Raw genomic sequence first — 19,733 nt, 5'->3', positions numbered from 1 at the left:
AGCTGAAGTTTACCTTTAGATTTTATCTTCCTTATTTAATTTTGTCTAGTAATAGTGACTATGACACTTTTTGACTATTATGCTATCATAGTCTCCCTATGCTTTATACTTATTGTAGTGCATGGAGTGTGGTGATTACACTCTGATATCTGGAAAAAGACAACATAGTTAGGTTCTAGAGTGGTGCCAGATCATATCTTACAATTGTTAAGTACAACCCTAAGAAGTGTAAAGACTGGGCCAGATTCAGGAAGGCTTACATGGAGTTCAAGAGTAGTGTAAGCCTCCGTGTAAGCCTCCTGATTCAGGAACAGCCCAAATCTCTGTGTAAGAGACAGCTAACACGTCTCTTACACGGACTGGGCGTGGAAATGCTCAATACCTCATTTGCAGCTCAAAGATATGCAAATGAGGTATTTGAGCGATCCATGAAGCAGAAACCAGTCCGTGTAACGGACGTGTTAGCTGCAGAAATGTACTCAGCTGACAACTGAGTACATTTCTGCAAAATTAAAAACGGAGCTATGTCAGCTCCAAATAAAGGGTGCATATGTTTCATTAAGCATGCCAATGGCCAAATATGTGGCCATTGGCATGAAAACGTGCTGCAAAAATAAGTTATATAACTTTTTTTTTTTCACGGGATTTTTGTTTAACTGCAGCGCACACCCGCGCAAACTGGGTGCGCTACCTAAAACTGAAAACCGAAGCTTATAAACCCACAATTGTGGAATTTATGTATTACATTGAATGTCAATGGAGGGACTTGCAGACCAAAACCAATATGGCCTCCGTTTAGTGGTTGTCAAGGGGGGGAAGCTCCGTGTAAGACATGTAACTAGTCATTACTAGGCAATCCTATGTAAATGAGGGTTACAATACTGAATCACACTGTCACATAGGTAATGAGCACTGTCTGAGTAGTGTAAGAGTTAGAGACGGGTGAGGAACAGAGTAAGAGGTAGGTGACATCATGGGGGGGATGATAGCAATAAATGTACCAGATTGGAGGGCAATGTAAGGTAACAGATGACAGACAGACATCAGGGAGGGAGGTGTGTCCCAACAGAACACTAGGAAAGTCAAGAAATTGAGGGTATACGCTATCCCTACACTCAAAGTTTCTTGATATCGTGCATCTTGCAGCTTGGCGTGTAAGGCAGGTTCAACATGTGGGAGCGTGTTGTAAACCATTTACAACGGTTTGCGCAGGTGTGCGCGTGTGTAAGGCAGTGTGCGCGCGTTTTAGCATGAATCAGCCTAGTTCACACTGTGTAAGGATGTGTGCGCGCCTGTAACACCGTGTAGGGATGTGTGCGCGTGTTTAAGTGGCTGTGAGCGTGTTTAACCTGGTGTGCACATTGCTCCCCCTCAGGAAACAGAAAGGAAACAGGAAACAACTAAAATCCAGGGAAACTGCCAGAAGATACTACTGGAGTTAATTGGTGGAAACAATTAGAAGCAGGCAATTACACAGGCAGACTAGAAGCCCAACCCAGCACTTAAAACACTGCAAAGAGCAGTGCAGGCTGTTTCTCACAACAGATACTGCCAGAAACTAAGCTATCAGAATTGAAAACTGAAAAAAGCTGAACTCAGAGCAGAAATGCTAGGGGCTGCCATAGCTATTATAATCAGGCATAGGCGAATTGCTGAGGGTGGTGACAATGCAGATGCTGACAGACAACCCAGAGTGAGGAGAAGGAGAAGAGTATACAGGCCCAGGGTCACCTACCATGGGTTACATGAGCTGGAGATAGTAGAGCTATAGAGTGGACAGAGAGCTCCTGCAGCAGATTGTTGAGCTGTGCAGGCCACGCCTCACACAGAGAACCAACAGAGGGGAACCCATCCCAGTGGAAACCAAGGTATGTGTTGGCCTAAGAATACTAGCAACAGGTACCTTCCAGAGACCAACTGGCGATATGATGGGGATATCACAGGCATCAGCCTCCAGGGTACTACACCAGTTCCTGGATGCCATGTCAGCACATGTCGGTGATCATGTATATTTCCCCAATGCCCGTGAGGTATTGGCCAGCAATATGCGTCTCTTCCAGCAAATAGCAGAATACCCTGAGGTACTGGGTGCTATAGACTGCACGCACATACGCATCAAAGCACCAGCAGGAGGCGGGTAGAGCCTACATTAACCGCAAGGGATACCCCTCCATCAACTGCCAGGTCGTGTGTGATGCCCAGGGCATAATAATGAATGTGTGTGCTGGCTGCCCTGGGAGCTACCACGATTCCCATATCTGGCATCTGATGCAGCTGTACCAATCATTTGCCAATGAGGACTTCCCACACGGGCACCTAGTGGGGGATGCAGGTTATGCACTTGAGCCGTGGCTGATGACACCCATCAGAAATGCACACACACCTGAACAGGAACGCCATAATGAGGCACACGCACAAACACGTAATATCATAGAGCGTGTGTTTGGGCTGCTCAAGTCACGGTTCCGGTGTCTGGACACATCTGATGGAGCCTTGCAGTACACACCAACTACATGTACCCAAATGATCATGATATGTGCTATGCTACATAATATGATCCTGCGGAAACAGCTGCAGCAGGACCAGCACAGGGCTGGGCCAAACATCCCCCCACCATTGCCAAGGCCACCACAGGCAGGGGGTGACTCGGAGGAGGAACAACCTGACCTTGTCCCAGTAGGCAGAAGGAGGCGTGCCCAGTATGCCCTGGCCTTGGCAAAGAGGCAATGCATAGCACATACGCTTGGTCAGTAGGAACACAGGGACTGATACCCACTCTGACTCACTCATACAGTAACAGGGATGCCTAACATGACACAACCTGCTGCCAAACATGTACAGGGAGTGTAGCATGTGTATCCGACAGAGGTGGCCCTGCAGCACCACCTGAGGCATGAATGCCATGTGTTAAGTAATGTAATATCATGTACCACATGCACACCTGAGGACCCCAACTAACATCCACCCTCAAGAATCATAAACCACAAAAACACAAACCCACCTCATGGGTACCACAAGGGATAGGAACCTAGATGTAATGCTACCCAATGCCAGAAGTATAAACATCAAGATGTGTGGTGTGTAAACACACACAGTATAGAGAATGTAGATATCAGTGCTGTAATAGAAAACAGGGTCAAAGCCCACATCAGCACCCTGACACTACCAGGTCACACGTCATACAGTGATGTACATGTGCAAAAACATGGAACAAGATACAAAATGAGGGTGACTAGCAATAAATAGCATGGATAACCACACACCCATGTTTGTACCACAACAAGAAGCAACATGGAATAGCCATGGTCAAAACCAATGGCTAAAACTCACTACTACTATATAGCTTGCTGCAGACCACTGTCCTAATAGCAGGAACTGCCCCAGGCCTATGTGCATAGGTTCATAGGTTCATACTAGGCTATCTGCCCTAGGGCATTAATAAGCCTAGCCCAGAGTTTTGTGGCTTCTGCCACCCCTTCAAGTTGATGGATAATATGCCCATTATTTTGCTGTGCCTCTGTCAAGCAGTGATACTGAGGTTATCCCTGGGGTATACCTGCAATCTCCCATCCATTGGTCAAGATCTCACTTGAACGAAGCCAGTGAGGTGCTCAGCCTCACATGTACCAGGATGTTGTTCCACAGCATATGGACTCTCTGGGTGATGAATCTGTCCCTCCAGCACATCCTATTAATATCTGTGTTGAGGTTTAGGTCTCCTGCCCTTGTAGTTCTGATGGATGTAGAGGTCTTGAGGTGAAGCATGTTCAATGAGTCTGGGTTGGACATAGCCTTGTATGTCAGGCACAGGTCACCTCTGAGCAGACGGTAAGTGACTGAATACAGCTGGAATCCCTTCAGTCGGGCAGCATAAGAAATATGTTTGAGACCCTTTCACCTCCTGTTGAGGAATTTGTGGGCCCATCCAATTGCCGCGGGTGTTGGGTCAGATACATTCTGAATGGGGCAATGTATGCAATCATTGGTCTGATGAGTGATGAGTACAGGGGAACAATGACCTCCCTTGATCTAGATGTGAATCCCTGCATGATGAGGTGGCCAATGTAGAAGGCCTTCCAAACTACCCTGGCAATGTGAGTGTCAAACAAAAGGTTACTGTCAACCTGGGTGCCCAGGTCCCTGATAAACTCCTCTGTGCTTAGAGGATTGCCACCTAGATGGGAAGTAGTGGTAACCTTGTTCTTCCTGAGGGGTATGGCTATGCATTGTTTAGTGTTTAATGTACGGTCATGGCTGTGGCACCAGTTATCCATGTCTATGAGACCCTTCTGAAGGATGTCTGTGTCAGATGGGTTTCAAACTATGCTTCCCAGTTTGCAGTCATCGTCAAACTTTGTCAGCCATAATCCTCCTGTGTTTGCTCGTACTTCTGAAAAGTAGATGCTGAACAAATGTGGGCCCAGGACTGAGCCCTGTGGGACACCACCTGTGACAGCTCTGGAGTGTGACATGGCACCAGCAACTTTGACCCTGTGTGTTCCGTCACTTAGCTTGTTTGCAACCCATGCTGTGATGTATGGGTTCACAATTAAGCTGGTGATGTTTTCAATGATACCTGAGTGGGGTATTGTGTCGAAAGCCTTTGCCAGGTCAAGGTAGGCTGTGTGGACTGCCCTGCCCACGTCAATGGCCTGGGTGACTGTTTTGAAAAAGTCAACCAAGTTTAAAAGGCATGATCTGCCCTTGACAAAGCCAAACTGGATTGTATCCAATGTCTGCAAGTCCCCTATGTCTTCATTTATAATTCCCATTATTATCCTCTCCATAGCTTAGCAGAACAGGCTTGTCAAGCTGATGGGATGGTAGTTTCCGGGGTTGGTGGAGGCACCTCCTTTGTAAAGTGGGTCCACCATTGCCGTATGCCACTCCTTGGGCACATATCCTGAGGTGAGGCTAAGATTAAACAGCTGCCCTAACTGCGGGTGTAATTACTCATTGAGTTCATGGAGCACACAACTGGGGACACCATCTGGTCCCATGGATAAAGTGTTTTCTGCCTTGGATAGAGCAGTTCCCACCCCAGCATTGGAGATGTTTGGGGGGCTACAATCCTCTGGTGTAGATACCCCTCCAGTTGGGGGTAGGGGGGGAGGAATCTGCAATGAACCTGTCAGCCAGTATGTTGGCAATGTCTGTAAGTGCAGTGATATCTACATCATTCTGAACTAATTCCGAGCATATCTGGGAGTTCCCTCCCAGGTTTCAAACATAGGCAAAAAAGGCCTCATGATTGTCTCTTGAGTCCTGAGTGGGTTTACTCTCAAAACTTGCCTCGGATGATTGTATGGGGGAACCCAGTCTTTTACTCACAATGAGCAGGGGTGTCTTCCCTCCTACGGATTATGCTCTATCTTGTAGTAGCTCCTTCCTTGTGTTGTAGAGCTTGTTTATGGCTAGGGTCCACCAGACTGGATGCTTGCCTGTGGTACAAATAGTCTTTGTTTTGTTTGGGATTGCCTGATCCATGCAGTCCTGGAGGTGCTGGTAGAAGGCATTTGTAAGTGATACAGTGGCTTGGGTAATGGTGTCCGCTGGCTTGGGGGCCTTGAAAGAGACCACACCAGTCCTTAGAAATGTGAAGTCGGCATTTGAGAAGGTCTTCACTGTTTGTTTTTCCATCTGTGGTGTGGGTGGGATGTGGACTCCCACTGAGAGTAGTCCATGATCTGATCTCACCAATGATGGGTATACTGCTGGTGTTGAACAGAGTGACCCCATGTTCGTGATGATGAGTTCTAGTATGTTGCCTCCACTTGAGGGGATTGGGAACAGTTGTTCCATGGCATTTCAGTGTATGAACTCATGGAACCTTTGTGTTAGAGTGTTGTGGCATGATTAGTGATCCCAGTCTATATGTGGATAGTTGGAATCACCCAGTAGGATGCTGTTTGGAGATACATTTATCCCCTTCAGTGTTTGCAGGATAGCTGTGTGAGGTACCTGAGTTTGAGAGAGTGGCATGTAACATGCTACAAACTGCAGAGCAGTCTTGCCTACGGTCACTGGCATCTGGATGGTCTCCGATGCATCGTGTGTTGCCACCAACAATGAGGTGAGGGTGTCCTTGATGAATATGGACACCCACCATCCTTCTTGGTGTTGTCCGGATGCTGGTGCCAGAATGCATGATATGAGGTAACACCTGATAGTGCCGGGGTGCTGTCAGAAGCTGTGAACCAGGTTTCAGGCACAGCACAGACATCAATATGCTACATACTGAGAAGGGCATAGAGTGTGTGCAGCTTGAGGTTGAGACCTCTGGCATTGAGCAGCAGTACCCTTAGTGTCCTTCCTTTACTGTGTTCTAGGGTGGTAGGTGTAGTATCTGAATCTTGCATAAAAAAGGCACAATGGGGGTGGCAAGAGCATCATCCGAAATCCGGAAGCCCAGGGGTGACAGGTGCAAGCCGTCCCTTGCAAATCACCGTGGCCTGTCCAGCATGTCATCCCAGGCAGACAGACATTGGACCCCCTTTGAATGACACCATAGTCTAAGCAAAATAATACAGCTGATCATCTTGTCTCTGTTTATGTGGCATCATACTTGGTGAAGGTAGGATACTGCTGAAGGTCAGGGTCATACCTGCCTGGCCTACATAATCAGAGGGATCCTCTATGTCTCTTTCCATGTAGTACAGGGAGGTACATCTCAGGTCGTTCACACCAGCATGGATAATGACTGGGTCAGACCTGTACTTGCAGTTGAGTGACCTGAGTGCTTGCATTATGTGGTGGATTCCAGTGCCCGATAGGCAGCTTACTGTGATCTCCTCCGTACCCGATCAATGTGTCTGACTATGGAGTAACCATAGACAAGTGTGTCTGGCATTGTTTTTGGCCTTAAGGGCTGTGACTGTTTGGCACACCGACTCTGTGGTCAATGTGTTGCATGTGCTGTGCCCTGTGGAGGCAGTTGTGTGAGTGTCTGCTGTGGTGGCCACTGCCATTCCGGTAGAATCCTGATCAGAGCCTCCGAGTGTCTCTGTGTGTCTATGTGTATGATCTTAAGTTGTGATAGTGCCATGTGAGACTGGATTTGTGATGTGTGTGTGGTTACCTTCACCTTCTCTCTGGTCTTGCTAGTCCTATGTTGAGAGAGCTCAGCCTCCACTTTGGCTATATAGTTGCATCTCTCACATGTATGTGTGTTTTATGGCAGAAGGAGAGGGCTGTCAGTGTACATGAGGCAAGTGTAACATTGCCTCAATATTCCCAGGTTCACCAGCTGAGCAGGAGAGGACACTAGCAACTGATCTCTAGACATGCTAGAAGGAATAGACAAAACAATGTTGGAATACAGGGAGATATCAAGCCCCCCAAACCACATCATACTGTTTGATTGACAATAGCTACACTGTTGCATAGTGTCATAGTCTACTACTAGCCTATCTGCCCTAGTGCATGTATAAGCCTAGCCATAGTGATGTGGCTATTGCCACCCCTTATACTGGTAATAAGTGTACAGAATAGATTCTGATGATTGTGCCTCTGACTTAGTAGTGACACAGTATGACCCCCTTACGTAATTGAATAACATGACTGTGCCTCTGTCTAGTCTGTGCCTCCGTCTCAAATGCAGTTGTCCAGATTTCTCCTGAATAGAGTCAGTGAGGGACTCTGTCAAACATGGACTGGGATACTCTGCTAGAGTGTGAGATGCCTCTGAGTTATGACTCTGTCCCTCCAGCATGTCCTATACATGTATGTGCTGAGGTTCAAATCCTCAGCTCTCATGGCTCTGGTGGATTTGGATTGCTTGCAGTGGAGCATGTCCACCAAATCCTGATTGGACATGGTCTTGTATGTCAGGCATAGGACACCTGTACGTATGCGGTATGACACTGAACAAAGCTGGATTTCCTCTATTCTGGAAGCATCTGACATGTGTTGAAGAACCCTGATCTTCATGGTAGGTACCTTTGGGGTGTCTGCAGCTGTTGCAATTGCTGGGTGAGGTACATACCATATGGGGCTTCGTATTCAATCATGGGCCTGATAAGGGAGAAGGATAGTGGAACAATGACCTCCTATGATCTTGATGGAAAACCCTCCATGATAAGGTGGGCAAGATAGAAAGTCTTCCTAACCACTTTGGCAACAGGGTGTCAAAGAGATGTCACTATCTACATGTGTCCCCAGGTGTCTGATTTGTTGTCTGTGCTCAGTGGGTTGCTGTCTATGTATTGATCTGTGGGTACTTTGTTCCTCCCAAAGGGGGTGAATACACATCAGTTGCATTCAGTTTCAGGCCATGTGTCTGGCACCAGCTATCCGCATTTGTGATGGCATTCTGTAGTATTTGTGTGCCGGCTGATGTATTCACTATGGTGCCTAGGTTGCAGTCATCTGCAAACTTTGTCAGCCACAACCCCCCTATGTTTGCTTCCACATCTGAAAAGTAAATACCAATTAAAAGGGGTCCCAGGACACATCCTTGTGGGACACCACCTGTGACTGGCTTCGAATCTGACAAGGCACCTGCAATGTTGACTTTATGGGTTCTGTTTCTTAGCCATTTTGCAACCTATCCTGCGACATATGCCTTTATATGTCAGCTGTTGAGCTTGGCTATGATGCCTGAGTGTGGTATTGTGTCACAGGCCTTAGCCAAGTGCAGGTAGGCTGTGTGGACTGCGTAGCCCTCATCGATGGCCCTACTGACAGTTTCATAGTAGTCAACTAGGTGCAAAAGGCAGGATCTGCCCTGTACAAAGCTGAACTAGGTGGGAACAAGGGTCCGTAGGTCAGTAATGTGTCTGTGTAAGAGCTCCATAATGACTCTCCCCATATCTTTGCAGACAAGGCTGGTTAAGCTTGTGTGGTGGTAGTTGCCATGGTCTGTGGAGGCATCTCCTCTGTGGAGTGGGACCACTGTTGCCGTGCGCCACTGTTCAGGTACATATCCTGTAGCAAGACTAAGGTTAAATAGCAGTTGTATCAACGGGTCCAGGCCCTTCTGGAGTTCACATAGCATGCAACTGGAGATACCAGCAGGTCCCATGGATGCTGTGTACTTGTCTTTGCTGAGTGTGGCTCTCACATGGACATCCAAGATGACAGTGAGGTTACATACAGCAGTGATAACTATCTTCTTTGGGGGTGAGGGAGGGGGTAAATCGCACTGAAGCTGTCCACCGGAATGTTGCCAATATCTGTCAGGTCACTGGAATATATGTTGTTGTGTACCAACTCTGAGCATATCCGAGGGTTCACAACCAGGTGTCTGACATAACTGAAGAAATCAGTGTGGTTACCTTCATTGTCTTTGGTGATTTATGTCCCCAAGTTGACCTTGCATGTCTTTATGAGATAATGTAGCTTTCTACTAGTGCTGATCACAGCTGTCTTCCCTTTTGGAGATGTAGCTCTGTCTTGCATTAGTAACCGTCATCTGTCATACAGTCTGTTTATGGCTGGGGTCCAACAGACAGGACACTTTCCCTTTGCGGAGACGGCCCTGTTTTTATTTGTGATTGCATGGTCCATGCTGTCTGACATCTAGCTAAGGGGAGGTCATTGTGGTTCTGCAGTTATCTTTCATCAGCATTAGAAATTACCACAACAACCCCTGTGGGGTGTACCTCATGCAGACACATCCAGCACCTGTAAAGTCCACAACAGTACCTCACCAGGAGTATGACAGAGCTGGAACACATGTAATATGTAGTCTGATTACACAGAGTGCAGCTCCACACACTGCCATGCTGTCCACCCAGATGCAAGCTGTGCCTGATGTAGAAAGCCATGTCCAAGCTGGAATCAATGCACATGCTGCACCTTGTACAATCTGAATGGCAGGAGCTATGCACATGAGGGACCTGAACCCCAGCACTGACATATATAGGACAGGCTGTACTGCATTATCCAAAACACAGAAGCCACCCCCACACATGAGTAAACTACCAGTACAGGTTCTCCGTAGAGACACTCGTTGAGTCCCCTCAACAGGAATCCTAATGAGTGCATGGGAGATGGGAGGTTTACCCTGGGTATCAATGTTATGTCACAGGTAGACAGAGGCACATTATACTAAACAAGACATATGTCATGGCAAACATCACTTACAATGTGTTGATGGACAAACACACTCTCCGACTAGCATTAGAAATGGCCTAGGGCACATTGGTAGTGTTCGCCAATGTACACCCATGTTGTGGAATACACTACCGATGTTGGATGAGGCTGTTGTAAGTAGTTCACATCTGAACATAATGCAACATGGTCAGATAGGTTCATAGGTACATAGGTTTATACTAGGCTATCTTCCCTAAGGCAGGTATAAGCCTAGCACAGAGTTCATTGGCATACACCACCCCTTATATGGAAACAGTACTGTGCCCATTATTGTGTCATGCCTCTCCAGCAGTGACACCGTGGCGATCCCAGGTTAATCGTATGACCTTCCATCCACAGGTCAAGATACCTCTTGAACTCAGCCAGCAAGGTGCTCTGCCTCACATGGACCGGGATTGTATTACACAGCATAGTGAGTCTCTGGGTGATAACTTCATCCCTCCAACATACAACCCTGCTAAGGTGTAAGTCACCTGCACTAGTGGTTCAGGTGGATCTGCTGATTCTGAGGTGGAGCATGTCCATTAATCCCTGTTTGGACATGGCCTCGCATGTCAGGCACATGTCACCTCTAAGCAGACAGTATGTGAGTGAATAGAGTGGGAGTGTCTTCAATCTGGCAGCATATGACAGCTGTTGGGGTTCCTTGATCCTTTAGGTGGGGGACATTCAGGGTGTCTGCAATTGCTGCAGATGTTGGGTGACATACAGCCAGAATAGGGCATTTGACTCGATCACCGGTCTGATAAGTGAAGAGTACAGGGGAACAATGACACACTAGATCTGGATGTGAATCCCATCCTGAGCAGGTGGGCAATGTAGAAGGTCTTTCTAGCCACTTTAGCAATGTGAGTCTCAGAAGAACAGCGACTGTCAACCTGGGTCCCCAGGTCCATGATAACCTCCTCTGTGCTTAGAGGATTGCCACCTATATGGTAGCTTGGGGTCACCTTGCTTTTCCTGAAGGGTATGTCTACACATGTTGTGCACTTTGACTTCAGGCCATGGCCCTGGCACCAGCTATCAGTTACTGTGAGTCCCTTCTGAAGGATATCCGTGTGTGATGCACTGTCCACCATGGTGCCCAGTGTGCAGTCATCTGCAAACATTGTCAGCCAAAGTCCTCCCATGTTGGCCTGTACTTCTGGGAAGTACATGACAAACAATGGGGCCAAGGACTGAGCCCTGTGTGACACCACCTGTGACCAGCCTGGAGTCTAACATAGCGCCAGCAACTCTAACCCTGTGGGTCCCGTCCTTAAGCCAGTTTGCAACCCATCTTGTGACATATGGGTTTACATTTCAGTTGTTAGGGTTTTCCACAATACCTGAGTGGGGTATTGTGTTGAAAGTGTTTTCAAGGCCAAGGTAGGCTGTATGGACTGCCTTTCCCCAACAATGGCCTAAGTGACCAATTTGAAGATGTCAACCCAGTACAAAAGGCATGATCTGCCCCTCACCAAGCCAAAATGGGATGGGTACAATGTCTGCATGTCCCCTATATCTTTGTTTATGAGCTCAATTATGATCCTCTCCATAGATTTGCAGACTACACTTGTTAAGCTTATGGGGCAGTAATTACCAGTGTCTGTAGAGGCACTGCCTTTGTGCAGATGTGCACAACTGGACCCTAACCAGGCTGTTGTGCACACTATGGAAATGTAAAGCGGTGATAGGACTAAAGCCCAGGATACTGACCACCACAGTGAAAGTACTGAAACACTACACTATACAGTGCTACACTGTTAGTTCAGTATGAACGGATGTTGACAATTGTGTGCAAAGTATCCCATGCAAAACCTGCAGGCACAGTATACTCCCTGTTTTGTTCACACAAAAAGCATTCGGACAGTAACTACACAACATGGCAGACAACACACAACCATAAACTGGAGGTATTTGTTGAAGGTCACACTCATCCACAAATGTGATGGGCTGCAGAGTTCAACATATGTAAAGCCCACACTGGGCATGCTCACACACTTAGATAAATGAGACATCTTTCACACAACATGCCATGGGAAGGCTGAACTGGGCATGCTCACACACTTGGTCCAAATGTTACTCCTAGCAACTGTGAAAACACACCAGAGGATGCTCATTCCCTTTCTAGACACTGATCATGTAAGCACCCTATAAGTATATCAGAGAAAAGGAATCTCAGTAATCTGAATGGCAGCTCTGCTAATGTGTCCGTCTGTAGTGTCATACCATAGTTAGGTAGGGGTTTGAATCCAGCAGGTGGCAAGTGTGTGTGAAGGGGGTAAGTGTGTATGAAAGAAACATCCCATTTGGCAACTGGGAAAATACACCACAGGATGATCATTCCACTTTCTAAACTCTGATATCAGCACCCTATAAATATATCAGCGGAAAGGAAACCTCCCAGTAATCCGAATAACGAGCTCTGCTAATACATCCATCTGTCGTGTCATAACATAGTTAGGTAGGGGTTTGAATCCAGCAGGTGACAAGTGTGTGTGAAGGGGGGAAAGTAAGTGTGTATGAAAGAAACATCCCTTTTGGCAACTGGGAAAACACACCACAGGATGATCATTCCACTTTCTAAACTCTGATGATGTCAGCACCCTATAAGTATATCAGGGGAAGGGAAAACTCCCAGTAATGTGAGTAGCGCGCTGCGCTAATGCGTCCGTCTCTAGTGTCATAACCTCGTTAGGTAGGGGTTTAAATCCGGTAAGTGTGTATGAAAGAAACATCCCTTTTGGCAAATGGGAAAGCACACCACAGGATGATCATTCCACTTTCTAAACTCTGATGATGTCAGCACCCTATAAGTATATCAGGGGAAGGGAAAACTCCCAGTAATGCGAATAGCGCGCTGCGCTAATGCGTCCGTCTCTAGTGTCATAACCTAGTTAGGTAGGGATTTGAATCCAGCAGGTGGCAAGTGTATGTGAAGGGGTGTAGGTGTGTATGAAAGAAACATCCCTTTTGGCAACTGGGAAAGCACACCACAGGATGATCATTCCACTTTCTAAACTCTGATGATGTCAGCACCCTATAAGTATATCAGGGGAAGAGAAAGCTCCCAGTAATGCGAATAGCGCGCTGCGCTAATGCGTCCATCTTTAGTGTCATAACCTAGTTAGGTAGGGGTTTGAATCCAGCAGGTGGCAAGTGTGTGTGAAGGGGGGTAAGTGTGTATGAAAGAAACATCCCTTTTGGCAACTGGGAAAACACACCACAGGATGATCATTCCACTTTCTAAACTCTGATGATGTCAGCACCCTATAAGTATATCAGGGGAAAGGAAACCTCCCAGTAATGCGAATAGCGCGCTGTGCTAATGCGTCCGTCTCTAGTGTCATAACCTAATTAAGTAGGGGTTCCAATCCAGCAGGTGGCAACTGTGTGTGAAGGGGGGTAAGTGTGTGTGTATGAAAGAAACATCCCTTTTGGCAACTGGGAAAACACACCACAGGATGCACATACCCCTTTCTAAACGATATCACAATTATGTATGGCTTTTGATTACAGACATGCCATGTGTGTTTTGCACACACAGAATGCCCATGTGTGCGGGTTGTCACTCACAATAATGCAAGACATTGATTAAACCAGTTATGGCAATGCACACATGATGTATGTGTGTACCAAATACACATATGTACCTGTGACCTTCAATAGTTACCATGTGTGATGCCTGCCACATGTGAATACATGGTATTTGCACAGAGTAACATTATGACCATGGTCTTCTGTGCAGGTGCAGCATGTGGGATGTGTACATACAGTGTGAGATGTAGATGCTATCAGCCTAGTAGTGAGGGATGCACACCTGGTCTGGGGCATATAGTCTACATGTTGTTGATGTACAGGAGCTGCATGTTTTCACCTGTTGTGGGAGTGGTAAGACAGTATTCCATAGCAATGCAGTGACTGCATGCTAAGAACCATTCAGCTAAGTTTTGTAGCTACAAGTCATTAGCATTCAGTAATTTGTCAGAATCCCTGGTGAGGGTCTGATGCCAACCAAGGTCAGGGGTCTACCAGCCTGTGTCACTTGCTCAGTGATCCCTTCCATGTTCCCATCATGTATCCCAGTGAGGGACATCCCACATCAGCTGTGGTGGCATGGACAATGACTGAGTCATATGTGTCCATGCATCTGACTGACTTGTATGTTTGTGTTATGTGGTGAACCATAGTGCCCCATGAGCATATCACTGTGACCTACACCTTTTCCAGCCTGGTGAGCATTGTCTCACTGTACTGGACAATAAAAGTACCTAACACAACTCAGCAGTAGTGTTTGTATAGCTGTACAGACTGTGCTTGTTTGACACACAGGATTTGTGTGCTATGTGTTATGCATGCTGTGTTCAGGCCTAATGTATGCCTGTGTGCCAGCTGCAGAGATGTCTGCCAGTCATGCAGGATGCTATCCATGGGGCTCACAACTGACCTGTTGTGTTTCCATGCTTGTATTGCTGTCGTAGGTCCCACATCAAATTGGTGCATTGCTGTCACTGTGGTATTTCATGCCACCAGACAGGTTATGCCAGTACTGGGTTCAGAGTGCTTAGTCCTGGTTTGGCCATGTGTTTCCATCTCATACATGTGATGTACATCCATGGGTAGGGGATGAGTTGACTGTGTACATGTGGCAGCTGTGACATTACTACATGACACACACTATTCCACAACTGTACCATAGAGGTGACTGACAACTGACCTTTGCACATACTACCATAGTATTGAGATTACATTGGTGATTAACAGCACATAGGGACAATGGTGATAAAGATACATAGGTCCATAGGTTCGTACAGGGATGTCTGCCCAGGGGCATGTATCCACCTAGCCAGAATGTGTGTGCCTTTCAACATGCATTGTAATCTGTCTTGCTATGCCCTTTTCCAAGGTTAGTATACTGTGCCACTCTGTCTCACAGTGACACATAAGTGATACAGGGTAACCTACAATGTCACATCCTGTCATTAATATCACTCTTGAAGATAGTCACTGAGTCAGTCTGCCTAACCTCTATTGGGATAATATTCCGGAATGAAGGGAGCCTCTGGAGTTGTGAATGTGCCCCTCCAGCATGTCCTGTGTATATCACTCCTGAGGTTCAAGTATTTCCAGTGTATATCCTAGTGGGATCTGGATATTCTGAGATGCAGCATGGCCATTAACTGAGGTATGACCTGGCCTTCTATGTCAGGCACAGATTGCCTATGAAGAGGCAGTATGTCACTGAGTAGAGCTGCTGTTACTTTAACCAGTCAGTATGTGGCATCTGTTTGAGCCCTTTGATCCCCATTGCTCAGGTACATATGTGGTATCTCCAGTTGCTGCAGGTGTCTGGTAAGGTGCATGCCGAGAGGGTTCATCATAGTCAATTATGGGCATGATGAGGGATGAGTAAAGGGGCACAATGTCCACCCCTGATCTACATGTGGATCCATGATGATGTGGCCCATATAACATGCTTACCTAACCACTTTGTCCATGTTGTTTGTCAAATGGTAGGAATGCTATCAACCTGTGTAAAATTCCAAGGTCCATAATTCCTTCGTCTGCACTTAATGGATTAACACATATGTGTACGTTGTGAATGACTCCTGTGTTTGACAAAGGGGATGACTACTATCGCTTTCTGTCATTATCCGCGTTGAGGCCATGGCTGTGGCACAACTCGCGTGTGTTTCCAAGAGTCCCTTTGGAGGGTGCGTGTGTTAGCTGGTGAGTTGATTATGGTGTCCGGGTTTGCAGTCACCTGCGACTGCTGTGCCACAGTACTCTCCATGTTGGCCTGTACCCTATGATAAATATATATGAAAGATGACAGCTCCCAGGGCTGTGCCTTGTGGGACACCCACTTGTACCAGGTTGGAGGCTGACATGGCTCCCAGCAATTCTACCATGTGTGTTCTGCCCTTGAGCCACTGTGCAATACCCATAGTGACATAGAGGTTAATATATTACACTGGAAGGTGAGCTTCCCTAGAATGCACAACTAGGGTATTGTATCAAAGGCTTATGCAAGGTTCAGGTAGGCTGTGTACACCTCCTTCCCTTGACAGTGGCCTTGGTGACTGTTCCAAAGAAATCAAACTGGTTGGAGGCAGGATTTGCCATTGACAAAAGCCAAACTGTGTGTGGTGACATGTCTGTGGTGGTCCACAATATCTAGATATGTGAGGTTCATGATGATCCTTGCCATAGCTTTGCAGACAAAAGCCAGTCAGACATACGGGTCGAGTAGTGTCAGGATCCACCTAAGGCACCACCTGAATGTTGAGGGACCACTGTTGCTGTATGCCACTCTCTGGCCACATAAAGGTGTGGCTAAGAGCTGGGATTGAACAGTGGTGTTATGTCTGGGTGTAGCTATTTCTCATTGTTCATGTGAGGGACACCAGCCTGGGACACTGTCTGGTCCCATTGATGCAGTGTTTATTAGCTTTGGGAAGGGCATCTCTACTCCTGAGCATCTGTGATGTCAGGGGGCAGCACTGTGCCAGCCGGGGACATATGTGCCCTTTGGTGTGGTGGGGGAGAAGGCAGCATTGAACTCCGCCCACCAGGGATGATGGCAATGTCTGCATGTTTTGTATTGCCTGGTGACATCTTAGATTACCTCTGAGCATATATGGGTAGCCTACCACCCAGGTTACTAACATAACTACAGGCAGCCTTGTGATTATCCTCAGTGGCTTGTGGAACCACTCTCTTCAAAGATGGCCTTAGACAATCGCTATGGTGCCTGTGGGTTGTCTCCAATACTCATCAGTGGTGCCTTCACATTTTGGGAGGTTGTTGTATCATGTGCGTAGCATCATCCTTCTATTGTATAGTGTGTTTATGGCTGGTGTCGGCACCCAGGACACCTGCCTCTGGAGAATTGGATCATGTTTACATGCTATGGCTTCGATGATCCATGCATTCCTAGACATGTGTCCATGAAGAATGCCTTTATAGAGGCATCTGCAGTCTGGTCCATATTGGTCACCAGGCCTTGGGCCTCGGTAGTTTCACATCATCATGAGGAACTTGCTTGACATGAGCTGTTGATTACTGCCGCCCAGACAGAGCACGGTGAGGGTCACAGTTAGCTACTTGTCGTGGGTGACAGCATGTGCTACATAACACAGGCACACAGGTCACTCCCACAGCAAGTACAGCTATGAGGCAGACATTGTCCATGCTGGTGCAAACAACCCATTTGCCTCCCTGGACCACATGGTAAGAGACACATACAGAGGATTCTTACAGCACCCTCTCAAACTCAGGACTCCCACACAAGCCTTCATGCTGACACACAGGACAGTTTAGATTACTCTGCAAACACCATCATACTGGGTGACGCATACTCCGTAAACATAGACTGTGAACATTACACGCTTTCACAATACCTGGGCCTAGGGTTCACATAGATCATACATTCTTGGCTATGGAACAGGTGGTAACCAACCTTCCCACAAGAGGGGAAGATATAGTCAGACCTGGATCATCACAACCATGAGTACAAAACAGCTCACCACTGTGGAGCATATCCTCATTGTTGCAATCAAACCATATACCATCACACTGAGCACTGGATCCCACATATGCAAACCTCAAACATCATGTGTGTTGGAACAACTCCTATTAGCAACTGTGACAGTACAGTACAGAATGCAGATTCCCTTTGAAACACTGATGATGTCAGGACTGTATAACCATATTACCTGCAGTAAAGTCTCCAGTAATTGCGATACGCCTTGCCACGCGCCTTTCTCCAGCATCATAACGACAGTGAAGCCTGAACCTGCAAAAAGGAATATATGTGTGTTAGTATGAGTGGGGCTTATGTGTGTGCACTCATGCTGAGGGTTAACTGCCTTTGACAACTGGGAGAACACACTACAGGGTGCACATCCTCCTCCTACACACAGATGATGTCAGCACCTCTTTAAGTACAGCATTAGTTTGGACAACTACTGCAAATAGCACACTCTGCTAATAAAGTCTGTTTCTTACCGTCATAACACAGTTAGGATATGGGTTTGAATCTTCGTAAAATGGAAAGTATGTTTTACTGTTGGTGGGGTTAGTGTGTGTGCACAATGATGGGGTGTGGGAAGTGGCTTTTGCCACATGGGCTATGTGACTGCAGGGTGGTCATTACCCTTCTCATGCTAAGTGATGTTGATAGCAATCTCTATACAAACAAAACTACAAAGAGAAGGTGGTGGTACCAATAACACATGTAAAGGTAACACATCTTCAAGTAATGTCCACAAAACGGAGTAGGATAACTCAAACAATTCTTTTATCTCTATACAGACAACATGACAACAGACAACTTCAGTACTCATGCATAGTTACATGCTACTGTAACATCTATATTACGTACCCACATACCTAGATAGTGCCTAGCCTGAATGGGCAAGTGTGTGGATGTGGGATGTGTCTGTGCATTTCCATATGGGAAACATATTTGATGTGGCAACTGTGGGTAAATTACAGTACCTGATGCACATTACATCTTCAACCGATGAGGCTGCTCACCCTGTGAGCATGCAGGTAGAGAAGGGGACGCCAGTAGTAAACAACATAGTGCATCTCTTCAAATGTGTGTACCTGTCATGTATCAACAGCTACTCATGAAAGGAGCAAATACGGGAAATGGCAGGTGAGCCGCAGGTGCATGTGTGGGTAGCAGGGTGTGTATAAATGCATGTGTGACAGAACTGTTACATATAGCTGAATCCACGTAATGTTAATAAGATGCGATTGCCATAGTCAATGTTAGCATGTGATGGTGTGCAGCTGGTACACTTTGGTAAGTAGTATGGGCGCATATAACAATTGAGGACAGTCATATATACTGCAGCAGGACTGCTGATATACACACAATTATACTGGAACAGTGAACAGTTACCAACATGTTACTACTTATACACATCTATGTAGTCACCCTGTGCATCAGCAACGCGTTTACCTTTACCTGCACCGCTGTTGTAGTAAGCAGGAGGTGGGCACAGTCATCATATGCACAGGTGGGTTAGGTATGCCCAAGCCAGCCACTGGTAAATACCCAATTGACATGTGTGTGTAGCGGTGTTTGCGAAGCAAGTACAGGGTGGACCAGTGCTGGTGCAGTGTGTGTGTATGTGCTTACCCTAGGTGCTAGGTTTCTACGTGTGTAAGCACGCACACAGTCCCACATAATGGCTGCCATGCGTACAGGGTTTTGTGGACAGCCACAGACTGCAATTCGTCAGGGTCATCCAGATTAACAGTGTCTGTGGGCACGGGTGCTACGGGTCAGATCCGGGTATCACTAACCTGTGACTGGGTACCGTCATCGGAAGCAGGGGTGTTGACTGGACAGCCCTGTTGGGACTGTCCAGAGCCACGCACGCGGTCTCCTGGGGCGCTCTTGATGACGCACAGACCCAGCATTGCTGGGGCTGGTGCTGGCACTTGAGGTGTGCGAGTGGGCCTGTTGTCGCCTCATGCCACTGCCAGCTGGTGCTGTTGCTGGCATACGGCCACGCTAGATGCCGCAGCATACCATGGCCCTCGGCCCGCTGGACATCTGGTTGTGGAGGTTTTTCATCCCCCAAAGCCGCCCAACGACCCCCGGAAGACGGAACCCCTTGGGGGAAAGCCACCATTGG

At 47.1% G+C, this 19,733-nt stretch overlaps 1 protein-coding gene across 1 annotated transcript in view; it reads right to left on the bottom strand.

The window, feature by feature from the left end:
• Positions 1–19,418, bottom strand: part of LOC122796860 — a 137,915-nt gene extending 118,497 nt beyond the window's left edge. Inside the window, exon 1 of the mRNA XM_044065603.1 lies at positions 19,399–19,418. Coding sequence (XP_043921538.1) covers positions 19,399–19,418 — 20 coding nt within the window. The remainder of the gene's footprint in view (positions 1–19,398) is intronic.
• Between the last annotated feature and the right edge of the window lie 315 nt (positions 19,419–19,733).

The sequence above is a fragment of the Protopterus annectens genome, chromosome 3.part0 (assembly GCF_019279795.1).
Source record: "Protopterus annectens isolate FY-2018-M chromosome 3.part0, PAN1.0, whole genome shotgun sequence".
Taxonomy (NCBI): domain Eukaryota; kingdom Metazoa; phylum Chordata; order Ceratodontiformes; family Protopteridae; genus Protopterus; species Protopterus annectens.
The sequence above is the reverse complement of the archived record's forward strand: the minus strand, read 5'-3'. Positions and strand labels throughout refer to the sequence as shown.